General features: G+C 38.9%; 1 protein-coding gene across 3 annotated transcripts in view; it reads left to right on the top strand.

The window, feature by feature from the left end:
- The window catches only part of Bank1 (B cell scaffold protein with ankyrin repeats 1), a 274,453-nt gene that overhangs the window by 98,826 nt on the left and 154,427 nt on the right, over positions 1 to 21,200 (top strand). For all 3 annotated transcript variants that reach the window (XM_060392659.1, XM_060392660.1, XM_021656994.2), the window contains exon 7: positions 13,650 to 13,846. In XM_060392659.1, coding sequence (XP_060248642.1) covers positions 13,650 to 13,846 — 197 coding nt within the window. The remainder of the gene's footprint in view (positions 1 to 13,649; positions 13,847 to 21,200) is intronic.

Raw genomic sequence — 21,200 nt, forward strand, 5'->3', positions numbered from 1 at the left:
GAAGTGGAAGGTAGAACTTCCTGGTAGGTAAAAAGGGATTCTGAGAAGAAGAAAGAGGAGGGTCCTTTCACCAGGAGATATGAGAGGAGAAAGTTGTGGCTTTGATCCTGGAAAGTATAGCTAGCCACATAGTGAGATGGGGCTATGTAGTAGAATTAACTTAAATAAGCTAGTTGAGAATCTAGCTAGCTAAGGCTTAAGCTTTGAAGTGTTAAAAGGTCTTGGTGTCCTCATTTTTGGCTGACAGATTACCAGGGTCTTATAATGACTTCTGGTTTTAAAGGGTACCAACCACAGCTGGGTGTCAAGAAAGCACTGGCACTTCTAGGACCCTGGGAGCTACTTGCTAGGTCTTCAGACCATGTGGTAAGTAAAATACACAATACTTAAGTGCAAAGGAATTCCATTCTTTGACTTTTGCAGGAACTTTCTTGAGCTTTCCGCTTCTTAGAAGACTCCACCTGGATCTGTTCCATTTGTTACACTGATCTGTCACTAAAAACTATTTTCTTGATTCTCAACTTGAGATAAAACTAATAGGGGCTATGATCTTTCCTATGAGCACTGCTTTCATTGTGTCCCATAAGTTTGGGTATGTTGTGCCTTCATTTTCATTGAATTCTAGGAAGTCTTTAATTTCTTTCTTATTTCTTCCTTAACCCAGCTGTCACTGAGTAGCAAGTTGTTCAGTTTCCATGTGAGTGTAGGCTTTTTGCTATTTCCATTGTTGTTGAGGTCCAGCTTTAGTCCATGGTGGTCAGACAGAATACAGGGGATTATTTTAAACTTCTTGTATCTTAGGAGGCTTGCTTTGTGACCAACTATATGGACTATTTTGGAGAAGGTTCCATGAGGTGCTGAAAAGAAGGTATACTCTTTTGAGTTTGGGTCAAATGTTCTGTAGAGATCTATTAGGTCCATTTGAATTAGGGCCTTTATAAGTGCCTTTATTTCCCTATTTGGCTTCTGTCTAGATGATCTGTCCCTTGGTGAGAGTGGGGTGTTTAAGTCTCCCACTATTAAGGTGTTGGGATCAATGGGTGATTTAAGCTTTAATAATGTTTCCTTTACGAATATAGGTATTCTTGTATTTGGGGCATGGATGTTTAGAACTGTTATGTCCTCTTGGTGGATTTTTCCCTTGATGAGAATGTAGTGCCCCTCTTCATCTTTTTTGATTAATTTTGGTTGAAAGTCTATTTTATTAGATACTAGGAGAGCTACCCCAGCTTGTTTTTGGGGTTCATTTGCTTGAAAAACATTTTTCCATCCCTTTACTGTGAGGTAGTGTTTATCTTTGTTGCATAGGTGTGTTTTTTGGATGCAGCAGAATATTGATCCTGTTTCCACACTGATTCTGTTAGTGTGTCTTTTTATTGGAGAGTTGAGTACATTGATGTTGATAGATAATAGTGACCAATGACTGTTAGTTCCTATTATTGTGGAGTTGGTGGTCTTACTGTGATTCATTGCTTGTTTTCTTTTAATTTTTGTTGGGAAATTATCTGTATCCTATGTTTTCTTAGGTATAGTTGTTTTTGTTGGATTGGAGTTTTCCTTCTAGTATCTTCTGTAGGGCTGGTTTACTGTGTAGATATTGCTTAAATTTAGTTTTGTCATGGAGTATTTTGTTTTCTCCATCCATGTTGATTGAAAGCTTTGCTGGGTATAGTAGTCTGGGTTGGCATCTGTGGTCTCTTAAAGTCTGCATAATACCTGCCCAGGCCATTCTGGCTTTCATAGTTTCTGATGAGAAGTCTGGTGTGATTCTGATAGGTCTACCTTTATATGTTACTTGGCATTTTTCCCTTGCTGCTTTTAATATCTTTGTTCTGCAGATTAAGTGTTTTGACTATGATGTGGCGTGAGGAGTTTCTTTTCTGGTCTACTCTATTTGATGTTCTGTAGGCCTCTTGTATGTATATGGACATCTCTTTCTTTAGGTTGGGAAATTTTTCTTCTATGATTTTCTGGACTTTGGAGCATGGGATCTTCTTTTTCATCGATTCCTATTATTCTTAGATTTGCCTTTTCAGGGCATCCTTGATTTCTTGGATGTTTTGTGTTTGGGACTTTTCTGATTTAACTTTTTCTTTGAGAGAAGTATCAATTTCTGCAAGTTATCTTCAGCACCAGAGATTCTCTCTTTGATCTTTCATATTCTTTTGGTTAGGGCTCTAGAGAGGAAATAAATACCAGAGGCCCAAGGGGGCAGGAGGTGTCTAGAAGAAAAGGAAGGATGTTGCTTCCCCTGCTGCTCCTGGTTGCTGGTGTTGAGGTTTGGTGAAAAGAAACTGGAGTTATCCTGGTTGCCCCCAGGAACCTGATGACACTAATCAGCAGGAAGCAGTCTATAGATATCCACGTCCCCTTTCCCCTCTAACCTTCTTTCCCTCCTACCTAGTGTAGGAGGTTGGAAAGGATTAAGTTGGAATAAAGGTGGAGAATGGTGAAAGATATTAGAACCCAATAAAATAGCTTAAAAAAAAGTCAACAATGTACTTTTTAGGTCTTCTTCAGGAACTTTTAAGTCTCAAAAGAGAAAGGTTTAAATTTGCATTTGACCTAAGTTTTAGGCAAATTAGAGGTAACACCATGTTAATAACCACTATGTCTGATTTATAGACAGATTCCCAATGTCTTTATCATACAATACAAAGTGAGGACTCATTAATTTGCTGCTTACTGAATCTTAAAAGCATTGTAACAAACCAGGCATGGTAGCACACACTTTTAATCCCAGCACTCAGGAGAAAGAAGCAGCAAATCTCTGTGAGTTCCAGGCCAGCCTGGTCTACAAGGCAAGTCCACGATAGCCAGGGCTATACAGAGAAACCCTGTCAAAAAAAAAAAAAAAAAAAAGGCTGGAGAGATGGTTCAGTGGGTAAGAACACTGTCTGCTCTTCCAGAGGTCCAGAGTTCAATTCCCAGCAGCCACATGGTGGCTCACAGCCATCTATACTGGGATCTGATGCTCTCTTCTGGCATGCAGGGTAACACGCAGATACAGCATTCATACAGTAAGTAAATAAATAAATAAATGAGGAATTACAGCGGGCATGTTTTACGTGTTCAGAAGAGTAGAAATGTGCAGAACAGTGCTTAAGAGCAAAGAACATGACTGTTTTACATATTACTGTGTGATACTGGGTATACTGTTTACTTTTCTGTGTGCCAGTTTCCTCATCTGCAAATAACGATAATGTTTTCCAGTTTATTGTACTAAAATGGCATCTATCAAAAAAAAGTTGTCAAGTCTCTCTCTACTTCATCCTGTTCTTTTTGATCCTTTCTCATTAGCAGCTCTTGTGACTGGCTTTCTTATAGTAGGTGAGACTGTTCGGGCAACCTGCTCTGTCCTCTGAGTAGCACCTGATTCAGTCCCTTTGTGTGATACGGACATCATGGGCTGCACAACTCTTTTCTATTTGCCCAATGTTTTCTTTTCAGAAGTTTGTGTTTGGCTGGATTGGGTTGCTTGAAGAACATTCCTTGTGGAGCTCCTGTCCTTTCCAGGTCTTACTATCTCTCCCTTCTTTTATAAAATTCCCTGTACTCGGCCCAAAGTTTGGTTATAAGTCTAAGCATCTACTTTGATACACTGCTTGGTAGAGTCTTTTAGAGGCCCTCTGTGGTAGGCTCCTGTCCTATTTCCTGTTTTTCCCCCCTTCCAATGTCCATCCTGTTTGTTTTTCTGAGTGAGGATTGACGTCCTCCTCCTTGCTTAGTTTCTTTCAATGTACAGATTTGTGTAGTTTTATCCTATATTGTATTTCTAGTATCCACTTTTAAGTGAGTATATTACTGTGTGTGTCTTTCTGCTTCTGGGTTACCTTACTTAGGATGATCTTTTCTAGTTCTTACCATTTGCCTGCAAATTTCATGATTTCCTTGTTTGTAATTGCTGAGTAGTATTTCATTGTGTAAATGTACCACAATTTCCATATGCATTCCTCCGTTGAGGAACATCTGGTTGTTTCCAGCTTCTGGTTATTATGAATAAAGCTGCTACGAACATGGTTGAACAAATGTCCTTGTGTACTTGAGCATCTTTTAGATATATGCCTAGGAGTGGTATAGCTGGATCTTGAGGAAGATTCCTAATTGTCTGAGAGAGTGCCAGATTGATTTCCAAAGTGGTTGTACAAGTTTACATTCCAGTACCAAAATATTCTGAAAGTGATACTCCAACCAGGGGCCATTCATGGATATTACCTAGAATCCCTACTCAGATGTAGTCCATGGCAGCTCAGTATCCAAGTGAGTTCCCTAGTAATGGGAACAGGAACTGTCCCTGACATGAACTCAGTGGCTGCCTCTTTGACCACCTCTCCCTGATGAGGGGAGCAGCCTTTTCAGGCCACAGAGAAGGACAGTGCAGCCAGTCCTTGTGGGACCTGATAAGCTAGGGTCAGATGGAAAGTGAGGAGGAGTTCCCCTATCAGTGGACTTGAAGAGGCACTTGGGAGGAGATGAGGGAGGGCGGGTGGGATTGGGAGGGAATGAGGGAGGAGGCTACATCTGGGATACAAAGTGAATAATCTGTAATTAATATAAAAAATAAAAATGGCTATTAATGGTTTTAAATATAAAACAAAACAAAAAAGAGAATGTTCCTGCTATCAATAGCATTCATAATCAGTCTCATTGGCACAGTAGCCTGTGTCCTTTTGAACTTGAGCAGGAGAGCTTTCCAGCCTTCATATGACCAAGTCTTGCCTCTGGCCTGGTGGCTCTCTATTCTCTTCATAATCTACGCTCTACCGCTGTACAGCAGAATCTACTGAGTACAGCAAGGCCATTCCCTGTGCAGTCTGTGCACAAACTGTGAAACTGAACCTTGGGACTCAGGGATGATGTCTGGATTGGGAATGCCAGGGTACCCCCAAATCACCAAAATCCAGAACACCTTTCTTTTCTGTTTCTACCTCAGTAGCAGGGCTTTCAGCAATGGCAGTAAGAGCGACTCTGCTTCCCAAAGCTTATGCTTGCACTGTTGTTCCAGTGTCTGCTGAAAACGGCTAGGAGGCAACCCTGAACATACATATGAAAATCCCAGAATTTGTAGGTATAAAAAGAATTATCTCTTCTGTGGCGTGAGGTCTTGTAAGAACATTGTTCTTGAAAATTATGCAGTTTCTCACTGTTCACTCAAATACTGAGACTCCACTGTTGACTTGTAGCCAATGGTCAGTTGGTCTGAGGGTACTAAGGAGGGTCAGTGAAGCAATACCTATTTAGCAAGCATGAGAGGACCTTGGTTTCTTGGTAAACTGTAAACCCTCAAACTGCTGGCATTCCCACATCCAGACAGCATCCTTGAGTCCCGTGGTTCAGTTTCACAGTTTGTAACAACAGACTGTGCAGGAAATGGCCTTGCTGTACTCAGTAGATTCTGGCGCACAGCAGCAGAACATAAATTACAAAAAGAAGAGGGAGCCATCAGTCAGAGGCAAGATTTATTTCTATACACATCCTGGAAGCCACATATTTTGGTGCAACATGAGGATAAGGAGAATATCGTAAAAATCCCACAGAACTGCATGCCTGCATGGCACTGAGGCAAGGTGGCATTCCCAGATGAAGTGACTGACCTAAATATTGCTGTACCACAGGAGCTGTGTATTAAGACTGTCCAGTCCAGAGCGTAGGGCACACAGTAGGCCAGTTCTGCACCTTAACCACAGAAGTAATGTGACCATTTGCTGTCTCTTGTGATTCTACAAAAATGGCGATTTTAATTTCATTTAGCATGACTGGCTTCAAAGCACCCATTTCATCCTATGGCAAATGCCACCCTTCAGGACAAAGTTCTGTGCCCAAGAGAGTTTCTGGTAGTAGGTACAAATTTACTGGTTTTATTCGTTCATTAGTGGCAACAAATAACTATAAATCATCACCCACAGTTACCAATGGATATATATTTGAGCTCCAAATATAAAAATGAGGATTTTTTGATGGAATAAGGCAACTATTTAAATTTTATGATTTTGCCTTTTAGTGTAACATCTTCCTCTTCTCTCACCATGTGTCAGAAAAAAGTAAAGTAATGGCCCCTGTGCCTTCTGAAGACACTGACCTCACTGTGTACCGAGTCTCTCTCTTCTGCTTTTTCCAGTCTACACCACAAGTAAAGGTTTATTAGGGTCAAAAGAAATAAGCGTCTATGAGTATACCAAAGTTGGGAAGGGAAACACAAACACCAGCTATTAGCAATGGCTAATAGGAAATAAGCTCCCTATTATCCATTTTAATAAGGAAAATGCATGCTTGGGTTAGCCTCAATTAGACATACAGGAGCAAACACAGACACGCAATGGAAACACATATTCTGTTTATGTCTTGCAAAAGCTAATAAATAAGAAGCCTCCTTGTTTGTAGTTGTGAGGCAATGTTGCTTAGACCTAAATGTCTTTCTTTTAAAAATCCTGGCATGCCCAGACACTTCTGTTTACCACTTTGTTAATAACTCACCACCCTGAACACCTCCCTTTACTTCTTGAAAGGATTCACTTATTCTCTGAGTGCTGCCTTTACTAAGCTGTTTTTTAAAAGATCCAAAACTGTAAACACTCAAACTGCTTTATTCCAATAAGAAAGAGGCAGAAAGTCATAGAAGAACTCATCTTTTATCTCAGCCTCATAAGTTATGGTTTGCAAAGTAACATGACCACCTTTCTTTCTGGTCACACCTTACTTACTTAGATCAATTGATTGACTGATAGATGATGATGATTGAGAGACAGACAGATGATAATATATAACTAGATATAGATATCTATATATGATAGATATATAGATAGATGATAGAGAAAGAAAGATAGATGAAAAGAAGGAAAGAGAATTAAAGAGAAAGAAAGGAAAGAAAGAAAGGAAAAAAGGTAAAAGTAACTTTTATTCATCAGATGTAATTGTCATCTCACAGTCTTACTCCTGAATAATCTCACCCTTTCTAGTTTTTTGTGAACTCTGGCTTGATCAACTCAGTTGTTCTGGCTCAAACTCATCTCTAAGCTGACTGATTTAAACTTGCTTTTCTCAGCTTCTCACTGAATTGCTGTGCTTGGCCTCAAACTTACTCTCTCAATTTGTTCTAAACTTCTGGCTCCTTCTTATTCTTTGGCTTCAACTGCCTCTGCTGACCTTCACTTCACAAACTGCACAAATTGAACTCAACTGAGCTCCACTGCATTGCCTACATTCAACTGAACTACACTCTTTGAACTGCCCTCCATACCTGTCTCATTCTACACTTCTCTTGAGTAGCCTCTCTTTTCTGTCTTGTTCTCATGACAGTTAGGAACATCCTATCTCTGACTCATCCTGTCAAATATTTCCTTTTTTTATCACTTTGTCCCTCAATTAGATGTCACTTTCAAACATGGCTGCTTCCTTCAACAAACTAACTTGATCTTCATTGTTTGGGTTTGAAGGTGTGTTCTAAGGGCTGTCTGTATTCCAGCCAGAGGGATTAAAAGTATGTCTGTATTCTAGCTGGATCACATAGACCTAGAAGAACTTTGAGTGCAATCTCTTGCCAGAGCAGTCATGTTGCTGGATTAAAATTCCTCTACATAGATAGATAGACAGACTTGATCTATATATAAAATATATGTAATATACATTGACTCTTTGTTTATATAATGGGCATGAATATATGAAACATACTTTTAAAAAGGGTGTATATGGTATGTGGGTGTGTGTGAGTGTCTGTGTATGCCTGAAAATATGAGTTCATACCCTCTATGGTGTGTGTGTATGACTACAAATGCGAGTTCATACCTTCTATGGTGTGTGTATATCTGCAAATTTGAGTTCATACCTTCTGTGGTATGTGTGTGTGTGTGTGTAGATGTGTGTATGCCTGCAAATGTGAGTTTATACCTTCTATGGGGTGTATGCACATATAGATGTCTCAGAACAACCTTGGGTATCACCTTCATCTTCCACTTTATTGGAGCTACTTCTCTTTGTCCATCACTGCATACTTTGGGTTAGCTGGCCCTCAGGATTACAGGGTTTTCTTTTCTTTGCTTCCCATTTCAATGTAGGAGTGCTAGGACTTTCAACATGCATTTAATTCCTCAGGCCAGCCCAAACTTAGATGTTTCCTGATCATTCTCATATTACATCTTCATTTAATCTTAACATCATATATGATACATCTTTTGAAAGCCATATTGAATTTCTCCCAGTACCTTTCATAAGCCAAAGGCTGTGCAGATTTCTTCATGGCCTTGTTTATTTTCATTATGTAAGTCATTTACTGTTGTAAAGTATATCTCAGGTTTTAGAGCACAGAAGACTTGAAATAGATGCTAAGCATTCCTTTCTAATGAACTTGGTGACCCTGGCCTTGCACATCCATTTACTGTGTCACGCCATTACCTGACCTCAACCAGAATGTTTGCTTTTATCATTTTATTGTTCATAGTTCTTCTGTTTTTTTATTTCTGTACAGTAAACACACTATGGATACAAAGTTGGAATTTCATAAAGTTTTTATTTAACTTTCATTTTATTAGCATTTGTCATATAGACTAACAGATTTCACTATGATATTTCATACACTGATTGTTTTCAATCCCCTATTAACATAGCCTATTTTCCCTTTTCAGTAGTTCCATTCTTGTATCTCCAGACCCTACTTCTACTTTCATGTATTATTTCTATTGTTTCCTTTTGGTTATTATTGTTACATGTAAGTATGTTATATAATCGTATTAATACAACATGCTTATTCCATTTAACATTGATCATATATAATTTAATGAAATTCATTGGTATTTTATAACCAATTAAGGGGCTACCTCTCCCAGCAGTCATTAATTTCCTATAGTTCTTCACCTACAGGAGTAAACTTTTGAGATTTCCCGGTCCACATTAGGTTGACAACTGGTCTCATTGTTCATATCTTGTTTATGCTAGATTATTGGATACCATTTCCCTGTTCTAGATAGAAGAGAAAATACTGCAGTAGACATCCTGGTCCTCTGCCTTTTATCTTCTTTCTGCCACCTCCTCCATGAAGTTTCTTGAGCCTTCAGTGTGAGAATTGTGTATATGATAACAGTCAGTGCTGGACACCCCATGGTCAGATGTTCTTTGGGTTTTGACCAGTTGTGGGTCACTGCAAAGAGAAGCTTCTTTGATGAGAGGTGAGAGCTATACTTATCTGTGGAATCTGTAGGTATACTAAGTATTCACAATACAGTGATAATTGAGTGCTCTGTCCTAAACAAACACCATTATACCAGGGTACATTAGGGAGAGGCAATGTGAACACAACTTCTAACTTTTTTCCTTAAACATCTGATAGAACATTGTAACAATGATAATTCAATTGCAACAAACAACACACAAAGAGAGACAGATAGATACACAGAATAGACACATTGTTGCTGGAGCTTAAGGACGGGCTAGACTAGCCAGCTAACAAGTTCCAGTTTCTGTCCTGTGTGTCCTATATGCTTGTATTGTATATACAGCCTGCAGCACACCTGACTTTGGTTTTGTTTTTCTGTTTATCAGTTTGTGGCTCGGTTGAGTGTGTGTGTCAGTGTGTTGGTGTAGGTAGTACTTTTATTTTTAATGTGCTAGGGGGGCTAGAGATCCAAATTCAGGTCCTCTTGCCTATGTGGCAAATGTTTTACCAACTAAGCCTCTTTCCCTGCTTCTTTGTATTTAACACCCAGGGAAAACTTTCCCCCTGAGAGTCTATGACATAACACAGAAGAATATTAGAATTATTGTAATCCTCAATCCCAGTCCTCTAGTTTTAGAAATAGAGAGCAGAGGTACAGAAAGGTGAAGGAACATGTTTTTGAGAGCCAAAGATTTACTGCTTGAGCTGGGATTAAAATGTGCATCACCTGCCTTTTAATCTCTTCTTCGTGTGACTCACTGTTTTGTCCCAACCTGGCCTCTCCCTCTGGGTGAATGAATGCTTCATATTCAAGAGATTAATTTGTGAGAACAAATGAATTATGTGTCTTGCACTGTCAGTTCTCATATTCTTCTCGCTGTCAAATTTTAAATTAATTCTTGTATTTTATACCAGGACATGTTCTGTTCCATTTTGTCATTCTACTTAGCTAGGTTAAGCCTTTAAAAGCTCTGGTTTGATTATAATCTAATTCTTGGCTATCTCTTTTAAGGATTACTTTAGACAGTTTAAGCACCCTGCATAAAAAGTACATGACTCAATTTCCTCATCTGTTTAATTTAACTTGTAAAAGATGTATCTTATTAGATGGTCTTTGGAAAGATTCCCTCAGACATTTTAGTCTCTTATTCTTGAATTTCCATTTGGCAAACATTGGCTGATAGAACTAAAAACTGATCATTTCTCTAGTTGGAGTGGGAGGAACTTGGTGATTTTTGCCATATCTTACTATGAATTGTAGCTTTTTAAATTTATTCATTGATAATAACACATACATACACACAAGAAATCTTAAAGTCTTAGGACATGGCAGAACATGTAAGTAATCCCAACTCTACATAAGACCCTATTAAAAAAAAAACTAAACAAAAAATTTAATGAAAACTACTGTAAATGGGAACAGTTATGTACTGAAAACTAACCACACTTTAATAGATTCTTGTGTTTGAGAAATCTATTATTTTATCTAAGAATATTGTAAATTGCCTATTGACTAAATGCTATTAGTTTAAGAAAATAGCTAAATAAGAACAAAGACCCCTCCCCGAATAGGATTGTCTTAGTTAGGGTTTTATTGCTGTGAAGAGATACCATCACCCAAGCAGCTCATTGGAACTGGCTTACGGTTTCAGACGTTCAGTCCATTATCATCATGGCAGGAAGTATGGCATCCTGCAAGCAGACTTGGTGCTGGAGAAGGAGCTAAGAGTTCTACATCTTTATCTGAGGCAGCTACAGGAGCCTGTCTTCCACAGGCAGCCAGGAAGAGGCTCTGATTCCATACTTGGTAAAGTTTGAGCATATATAACCTCAAAGCCCATCCTCATAGTGATACATTTCCTCCAACAAGGCCACACCACCTAATAATGCCACTTCCTCTGGCCAATCATTCAAACACATGAGTGCTAACCAGACCAAAATAGAATAAGCAATCCAAAACTTACCATTTCTTTATTTGTGGTTATTGTCATTAGTTTTGTGTTTTAAGACAGGGTCTCATGTAGGGGTTGCTGGTCTCCAATTCTATATGTAGTCAAGGATGATCTTGAATGCTTGCTTCTCGTACATTCTACTCCCACCTGCTGAAAATGTAAGTGCACACCTCCTTAAATGTAATAACATCACGTCCTTTCTCCACTTGCTGCTCCCCACCTTTCCCATATCCTTTTCCTGTTCCCTCTCAAATCCACGGTTCTTCTTCCTTTAATCATTATTGTTAGTCACATACCTGCATAAATATATAAATTCTACTTACTGTCTTTCTTTTAGTGTTGCTTGCCTGTATATGACTTCAAGGCCGGCCACATGGTCCTGGATAACCACCTAAGTGAGTCATCCCTGAGGAAGACTAATTTCTCTCTGGCTCAGCATTTCTTAGTTCTTTGTCAGAGCGGGGCTCTGTGTAACTTCTTCCATCCATGTTAGCAGGCCTATTGTACTTGTTTAGGTCTTGTTTAGGCAACCATATTATAGAGGTATCATGAGTGAAGCTTCTCTGTCATTTCTAGGACTCACATTCTTAGAGCCGATGTCCTGGTCCTCTGGCTCTTATGATCATTAAACCTCCTCTTCCATGATGTTTTTGGAGTATTGTATTGTAGATATATCTATTGGGGCTGGACACTCCACAGTTAGTTGTTTTCCGCATTTTGGCCTCTTGTGGTTCTCATATTTGTTTTGTTGCTTTCAAAGAGAAACAACTTGAATCGGGGGTTAAGAGTCAATATTTAGAATACAATTAGGGATTATGCTGCTTTAGTGAAGTGGTCCTAGTAGGTTCTGTGGAGATCCATGACTTCACTAGCCCTGGTAGTATAAAATAAGTCAAATATTTTTTTAACCAGGCAGAAAATTAATTACAGAAGAAACATATATAAACTTAATTCCAGAATGTGACAGATCCTCTGCGAAAAAGAAAAATGAAACTCTTCAACAACATTCACCCCTGATAGAATAAGACAAGATCTTACAGCAGGTTGTTTACATTTAGCAAAGTTTGTGAGGATTGTGTATGGCAAAGAGCCCTAGCTACAAAAAACTTCACTGCTCACAAGCTTTAATGACAGAGAATCTGAGAAGGACCCCTAAAAAGATGCTGCAGCATCCCTTGAATACAAAGAATGGGGAATGGCTCCCACAGGCTCCTAGCTTTGAATGCTTGGTCACCAGGGAGTGACACTATTAGACGGGGTGGCCTTGTTGGAGTAGATATGGTCTTGATGTAGGAAGTATGTCACTGCGGGTGGGCTTCGAGGTTTCAAAATGATCAAGCCAGGCCCAGTGTCTCACTCTCTTTCTGCTGCCTGCCCATCTAGAGGAAGAACTCTCAGCTACCTTTCCAGCACATGCCTCCCTGCATATTGCCATGCTTCTCATCATGACATTAATGGACTAAACCTCTGAAACTCTAAGGCCAACTCAATTAAATGGTTTCCTTTCTAAGAATTGCATGGTCATGATGTCTCTTCACAACAAACATTGACTATAACAGTAACTGTGACAAAATGTTGCAATATATTTTCTACTGTAGCAAGGGATGAGGTGATCAAGGTATATGAGAATTTGATAGTACCTGGTAGTATTGATTAACTTTGACCTGTTCTAACTACAGCAAAAAAGTATCTATAATGCAAATCATTGCAAACAAATAAGAATTTATATATCATATGTTTTTAAGAGAATATGCTATTTGTATTGAAAATTGTTACCAAATTTATATAATGTTAGTGTTTGCTCATAAAAATATCCCATCTAGGCCCAGGAGGGCTGGCAGAGACCGATATAACAATCAAGGACCATGAATGGAGAGGATGTAGACCCCTTGCTCAGATGAAGCCATAGGCTGCTCAGTTTCCAAATAGGTTCCCTAGTAAGGGGAACAGGGGCTATCTCTGACATGAACTCAGTGGCTGGCTCTTTGATCACCTCTCTCTGGGGGATGCAGCCTTACCAGGCCACAGAGGAAGACAATGCAGCCAGTCCTGATGAGAACTGATAGACTAGGGTCAGAAAAATGGGAGGAGGTTCTCCCCTATCAGTGGACTTGGGGAGGGACATAGGAGAAGAAGAGGGAGGATGGGTGGGACTGGGAAGACACAGGGGAGGGGGGCTACAGCCAGGATACAAAGTGAATAAATTGCAATAAATAAATAAATAAATATCATCATCAAATGTCAAACCTTTACCCATTTCATATCATGCAGGGTCAAGTACATTTTTTTTTTAACGTGAAAGATAAAATTCTTGTAGTGATTTTAAGCTGCTTTGCAATTAAGATTGGGGAATAAATGCTAGAATTAATAGTCATTTCTATTTATTTTAAGAAAATTGAAGGAGAGTCCACATTGCAACAGTCACTGGTGTTTTCTTACATTTACTAAAGTTCTGCTCAGCTTTCTGAGTGTGACTTTCAAGAATAGATTGTATATAACTGTCAGTGCAGGTATAATGAAATATTCAATCTTAGTATTCTGTGTATCTTCAGATACTCACACCAAAGAGCTCCCGACACTCCTCCACTGTGCCGCCAAGTTTGGCCTTAAGAATCTGGCTCTTCATCTGCTACAGTGTTCAGGAGCAGACTGGGCAGCTAGGATGAAGGATGCAGATGGTTCAGACCTGCTTCATATTGCTGAAAGGCATGGTCATGAAGAACTCAAGAAAGTCTTCGAAGACTTTGTGGTAAGATTCTCCCTCTCATGTATCTGCAGCTGGTTCTTCATTCATGCATGTACGTAAACATGAATACATTTCTATTTTGAAAACCATGTCCTCCCACAGCTAGTAACATTGTGCTGGATAAAAGTGCCTGTCGGTTTGTTAGCCTGAAAATCCTGAGGAGAGAGACCATTTGCACAACTATCCAATTAACCCAAGCTGTATTCAGTACTAGCTAGGAAGATGGACATTGACCAGGTACTTTCCAGTCTTTATCCAGTCGGGCATAAGCATACATCCTGAGGTACTTCCTGCCTATGCATCTGTCTGCTGTATGTGACCAAGCACATCTGGTGCCGTAGGGCCATCCAAACTTGTTTAGGGTTTGGGAAACGTGTGGCTTGTTATATGAAACATCTTCAATTTTTTTTCATAAGATTAGTGAACTTTTCTAGTTATTTATATAACCCAACTCTGACCCCCACCCATACTCATCTGTCTTTGAATCCAATTTGTCTTTCTAACATCTAGGGAACCTATTCAGAATTGGAGGATAAATGGCCAAAAGACAAACTATCTTTGTATCTCTGCTTAAGAATCTAGATAATATTAAATACATGCAAACAGATAGTAAATGTTGGATTAAAGGAAAACATTTTAGCAATAATTCAGAAAATCTGCTCAATAACAATTTAATTGACATTGCTTGAATTTGTTTCTCTTGATCATTTCCTTCTCTTTCCCTGTTGAGTGTCCATTTCTTATTGTTTCTATTTCAACATCAAATTTCAGAACATTTTAGAAAGATGGTAGTTTAATGAGAGGACAAGAAGTGAAAGACTTTATAAGAGAGTGATTATTGCAGTAAATAAAGCTCACACACTGTGCTCTCATAACCAAGTTTGGAAAAGCCGCTGCTTTGTAAGAAAAGAAGTGCACATTTTGTCTCAGAAAATAATTTTACTTGTGAAGGGACTGGGGAAAGGTGAATGTGACAGTGATGATGCCACTGAGGATGTCAAAATTTAGGTTCTCACAACTAATATAATTGTATCACCAGTCAGCTGTTAATGTAAAAAGAATGTAATATTATAAATGCATTCTGACTATTTTAGCCCTTAACTGGTTATCACATAAATTCAATCAAATAATTGGGCTTATAGAAATGATGGTAATTTGTAGTTCCTAAAGAATAACATGACAAAAATCAATGAAGCGCTTTTCTCCATTTACCAGGAGTATCAAAATATTATCAGGAGTTTGTGAATGTTGTCCGCTCTCTGATATTGCAATAGAATGTATGTGCACCTATTTAAAAACACAGAGCATGTAGTCCAGTAGTGAGCGCAATTTTCTAGTGTGAGGCCTTTAGTCAGAGCATGCCTCACCTGGATGCTGGTGCGCTGTGGACAGTGACTGTCTCACGTGCTGATAAGTGCATTTGTTTCGCTATGCACTCTCTATACGAGGTCCTTGATCAGAGGGTATAATGCTCGTCTCAGGTAAGTCGGACATATTAGCTTTATATGACCTGTGACATGGATCTGGTACTGTCTGGTCCTCAAGGCTTCTAGACACGATTCTCCAATTTCAGTCTCTGGTGAACTTTGGTTAAATCTTTATCACCTACAGTTAATTTCAAAGTTAATACTCAACTTTCAATTCTTTATTTCCCTGGAGATGTAATTTTTATTTTAGAAGCCCCGTGAGACTTGAGTGTACCTGCTAGACAGCAGTGTAGGTCATGCTGGTGACTGTCCTTACAAAAGACAGTATAGGGCTACAACAGGAAGACTGACAGGCACAGTGTTTTGTTTTGTTTTTCTTGCATGCTTTTGGTATCTATGTCTCTGCTTCTGTAGCTATGTCACTGATTCTAACAGTTTGCTATCACGGCCTCTGGGTGACCATTCACTCTGTGATACTAGCTTATTACTAACTTTGTTGGGTTTAGCTTGATCACTGTTGCATGAAATTTGTGAAGTGATTGTATATGCTGTTTGTAAGTGATCTTTTTGCTAGAAGATTTTTGTCATTATAGACTAGACCGATATCAATCTGTGATCATCCTGCTGTGCTGAGAATGTGGTTGTGGCTGTGCCAGCGATGGCAGAACTATAAATGCATTTTAATGACTATGGATAACTTAAGCTATAATAAATTTTAGAGCAATCAAATCACCTCTTGCAAAGGTGTGGTTAAGAAACTGTAAATGCACACAGGATGTGGTGACTCTTGTGGAAAGCGTTTCTTGTGATTTGCAGGTTACATAAATTATTTCTTTAGTTATCAGTTTTGTACAAACAAATCTAAGAGGTCCATGGCAATGCTATGCAAAATAAACCCATGTTAATGCTATCTATTCCAAGTTATGTTAGCTGTGTATTTAAGTGTGTGTCTAAACTGAGTAGCAAAACAAATTGAATTCTTATTATGTTGTTAAAATATCTTATTGTTTCTTAAATACTTTTACAACTGTAGTACTGAGTCATATTCTAATCTGTCATATATGTATGTATATATGTAGCATATTTATTCATACATAGTCTCAAATTGTTCTCAAACTATTTTCCTTAAAGATTTGGAAGCATGCACTGTTCACGTTTGCAACTTGCCGTACAGCAAAGGACCATTTAGTTTACTGGAGGAATATTATTTGTCACTACAAACACAATCTTGCCTTGGCCACTTTGTTGATTTATTCTATTCTTCTTAATATTTCATCAGTTGACATAGGTGATTGACAGGGAGTTATGTTAGTATACGGGCCATAATAAGTGAGAGGGAAAAGAAGATTATTGTTTCAGAATAATATGGACAAAGGGCATTATCTGGTATTCACAAACCAGTCGCATCTTTTTCATGACGTTAACTATGTAGAGGCACAGAAGGAGGAACAAGAGAAGTTCTTAAATCATACTTTTACATTTTATGACTTTTTTCTATGAGACTTAAACAATTTATACTTAGCTTATGAACAGAGATTTCCATTGTGAAGCGCTTTTGGGTTTTGATAAAGTTATTGAATACTTTAATTGTCACTGTGATGAAATGCCTATCTAACAGGAAGCATCTTCGGTGGAGAGATTGACATTAGACTTAGAGTTTGAGGCTATCCGTCTGCCCTGATGTCCATGGCAGTGGGTACCCCCATGGTGACAGCAATGTAAAGCAATTGCTGGGTCACATCTCAGTGGTATGGGGAGGACACAAAGGAAAATTCCTGTACCCCACTGCCTTTCTCTCTTCTCCTTTCTCATTCAATAGGGACCCTCAGATCAGGGGATAGTGGCCTCACATTCAGAAGAGGAATTTCTCCCTCAATTAATACTCTTATAATCACATCAAACAGTATAACTCCAAAGTACAGTTTCATCACCCAGTCACGTTCACAAGCAAAATTAACCATCATGGCTGCCTAATGCCTATATTTCTCTCAGGTTAGTCTCTGCCTAAATGGTTTCCCCAGGCGCCAGTAGACTGGACACCCATACACATTTGGGCAGCACTTATTAGAATTATTAGGCCTCAAAAAATAAATAAATAAATAAATAAAATATAAATTTAGGAATGAGAACGTTCCTAAAGGTTAGGTAGATAAGGGTAGAGATGGAGGAGGGTAGTGAGGGGAGTATGTGATCATATTTCATTGGATAGATATATGAAAATTAAAAAGAATAAAAGCCATACATTTCTATAAGTTTTAAAAGATTTTAGAAAATTTGAGCATAGGGAACTTCCCAGAGACTCATACTCCAACCAAGGACTATTCATGGAGATAACCTAGAACCCCTGCACAGATGTAGCCCAGGGCAGTTCAGAGTCCAATTGGGTTACATAGTAATGTGAAGAGGGACTGCCTCTGACATAATCTGATTGGCCTGCTCTTTGATCACCTCCCTCTGGGGGGGGGGGAGCAGCCTTACCAGGCCACAGTAGAGGACAATACAGCCACTTTTGATGTGAACTGACAGACTAAGATCAGAAAGGAGAGGAGAACCTCCCCTATTAGTGGACTTGGGGAGTGGCATGCAAGCAGAGGGAGGAGGGAGGGTGGGATTGGGATGGGAGGAGGGAGGGGCCTATGGGGGGATGCAGAATGAATAAAGTGTAATTGATGAAAAATTTAAGAAAAAAGGGAAAAAAATAATTTAAGAACCTTAAATGACTTTCAAAATTGGAGGAAAACATGGAGTTAGTCAATTGGCATGGAGCACGTCTCGCCCCTGGGGGCAATGGTCTCCTGAACCTACTCAGACCTCGGACACCACCACTGCTAGTTCTAGAACTGACGCAGGATGTTCCAACGAGGGGTTAAGGCTTCTCATAATATTTCCTATAAGCCCACACCTGTTTGTCTATATCCCCCATTTTTATTCATTATTAGCCAGATAGAGCCAAGTAATTGTGGTAATGATACTTGCTTTTTTGCCCAATGCTGGAATGCTAGTAAAGTTAGGTATGCCCTGGTTACTCGCATGCCTCACTGGGTGCCTATGCCCATTGATGCCCCTCACGCTATGACTCTCTTCAGACAGAAAAGGGATCTTGGAACTACAGCCACCATTGTTACTACCATCTCATTGGCGGCTGTTGGAGCTACCACCGGGGCATTAGCCATGAGTCATACTGGGCAGACTGCTCAGACCCTGAATAATCATTTAGCCAATGTAGCTCATGCCTTAGTTGTACATAAAGGAATTAATGCTCAACTAAAAGGAAGCTTGATGGTGTTCAATCAGAGGATTGACCTCTTGCAGGAGCAAATTGATACCCTATGGCAAATCGCTCAACCTGGCTGTCAATGAAAGTATGCTGGACTTTGTGTCACTAGCATACAACATGAGAATTTTTCCTGTGCTGCAAATCTGTCTAAACAATTGTCGAGCTATATTTTAGGTAATTGGACTGGAGAATTCGATACTACGATGGAGCAGCTGAGAGTGGCCATTGTCACAGTAAATTAAAAGATTTTAAATCATAAACCATGGTTTAGTTTCTGACCATGTTTCCCCTGGGCATGCCTTTGAAAGGTGGACGTACAAAGGGGAAAAGACTTCGTGATTAAACCTACAGCTGGATATAAACCACAGCTTGCTTAGCAGAATTCTTGAAAAAGTTCTCAACAATTGAAATAGAAGATAGAAGCACTGTCGATTAGTTCAAGGCTATAAGAACTTAATTAAAATAATAAAGAACAAAAACTGAAAGCAAACTGGAAGCTGGCATCAAAGTGAAATGATTTTGAAATTTATAATAAAGCATGCAGCAAATGCTGTGTTTAAAGAAAAATAATATCAATAACACATCCTTGCAATAATTTGTCACCCCATTCATCTCCATCAGCCAAAAGCCTTTAACAAAATGGTTACATTGAAATCCCAATAAACAAGGACAATAGGTCCTCTGTTTAAGAAGTAGAAAAGCAACATATACTTATTTTTGGAATGACTTTCAGAAAATATCTTTCTTTGACTGCAAAGTTTGTTAATGCTGTTTGGTGCGAATATTAGAAAGCTTTAAACTGTAAAGGTTCTCTAAGATATTTTGTGAAATGGGAAAAGTTGATTTCCAAGTATTGTCACCAGAAGTTCCAAAAATAAACCAGTTGTTCACATCTGTGGTTAGGGTCTTGTGACATCTTGTCTGCTAGCCATTCTGGTCTGTGCACTGCAGGATTAAGTTATGGGTGTATAGGTGGTAGGTGCTTGGGGGGGTGGCCTGAAAGGGAGAGAGATTCTGTTGTGTGTAGAGTCTCTCTAATATATGCTTTACTTTAAAGGCCTGGAATAAAAGTGCAGAAAGGTAGTGGGGTGGGGGGCACTTTGCACAACCCTTAGTATAAAGTATCAGTTGGCTAATTCAAAGAACTTCCTACTCACCGGTCAGGTTTGTGCTCGAGCTGTCACACTCACTCTTCCATTATTCTGTCATTCGAAGCATTGGAAACTTAGCACTTCCTGTGTAGTATTTTGTTCTTGCATAAATGGTTCCATTTAATTTAGTTTACATTAGTGTTACATGTATGAAACTGAAGCTATCCTACTTGGCCTGCGTATTTTTTTTCTTGTATTTATCTGAAGGCTCACAGTGAGCCATCGCTGCCTTCTTACTGGCAGTTGCTCAGCCTATATTTACCCTTTGATGACTGCAGAATGCAAGTGTTCCGTTTAATAACCTGTTTGCTCTCACTTAATGGTATCTTTAACCATGTTTCAATAAACCAGCCGGTTATAGTACCTAGAATTTTTAAAACTCTGGCACGTGTGTGTATTACTGTGTAGGTGTGTTCACATGTGTGTAAGTTCATGTGTACAGGTCAGAGGTTGACATTAGGTGTCTTCCTCTATTGCTTTCCACTTTATGATCTGAAGCAGGATATCCCTCTGATTCTGGAGCTTAGATTTAGCTACACTAGCTCAGTAGTTTGCCCTGGGGATCCTGAAACAGCTTCTTGAGTGGTGGGATTGCAGGTAGCTGTGCTACTCACCTGAATTTCTTACTGGAGCTAGGGATCCAGACTTGGTCCTTTATTCACTGACACATACCTACTAAAAATAAAGTTAAAGAATCCATAGCCCAACTGTTATGTACAGTATACAGTTTCAATGACTAGACTACAATGAATTTTAGAACTCCAACTTCAGCCATCACTGGGAGACAACCAAGCACAGCAGTAATAGCCTATGTTGTTTTAGGTGTCTCTGGGTCTCCATTAATGAACAACTCAAAATGGGGTTTCTCGTGCCTGATATGAAAATTTTTGTTAGATAGTCTGGAGCCCTTGGAGAAATACACTTTAGCCCTTGGTGGCATACCATCATTTAAACTGTGTATATGTATTAGCATATACTCATATGTATTATACATAACGTTAGGTAAATAAAAATAATTTCTCATAGCTTGTTCAAATATTGTTAGTATTATTTTTCTCTGCCCTCCTTCACCTGTATTGACATTTATCCCGTCCTGAAATAAAGTCCTCCATGTTTTTCCTATTTTCATATTCATATCACTTATATTTCATGATTTTTAGACTATTACATATCTCAGTTTTTTCAAAGAAAAATGATAAGTGAATTTTGTTAATTATGTTTGATAATATTTCAATTTATCTATAAATAAAAGCCTTAGGATTTATGAAAAATGCTTCATTATAAACAGTGAATTCAAGAAGCTGAGGTAGATAATAAAACTATCTCTATATTCATAAAAACCATTGTTAAACTATGAAGGTATTTGTGCTGTGACTCTAGATATTGTTCACTCCCTTTAAGTTATTTTATTATTGTCTGAATATATGAGTACAAGATGTGTGTAGGTATGGGGTAGGTGGGTGCCACGGTTCATGTGGGGAGGTCACGGGACAATTTCTTAG

The sequence above is a fragment of the Meriones unguiculatus genome, chromosome 10 (assembly GCF_030254825.1).
Source record: "Meriones unguiculatus strain TT.TT164.6M chromosome 10, Bangor_MerUng_6.1, whole genome shotgun sequence".
In the NCBI taxonomy this organism is placed as follows: Eukaryota; Metazoa; Chordata; class Mammalia; order Rodentia; family Muridae; genus Meriones; species Meriones unguiculatus.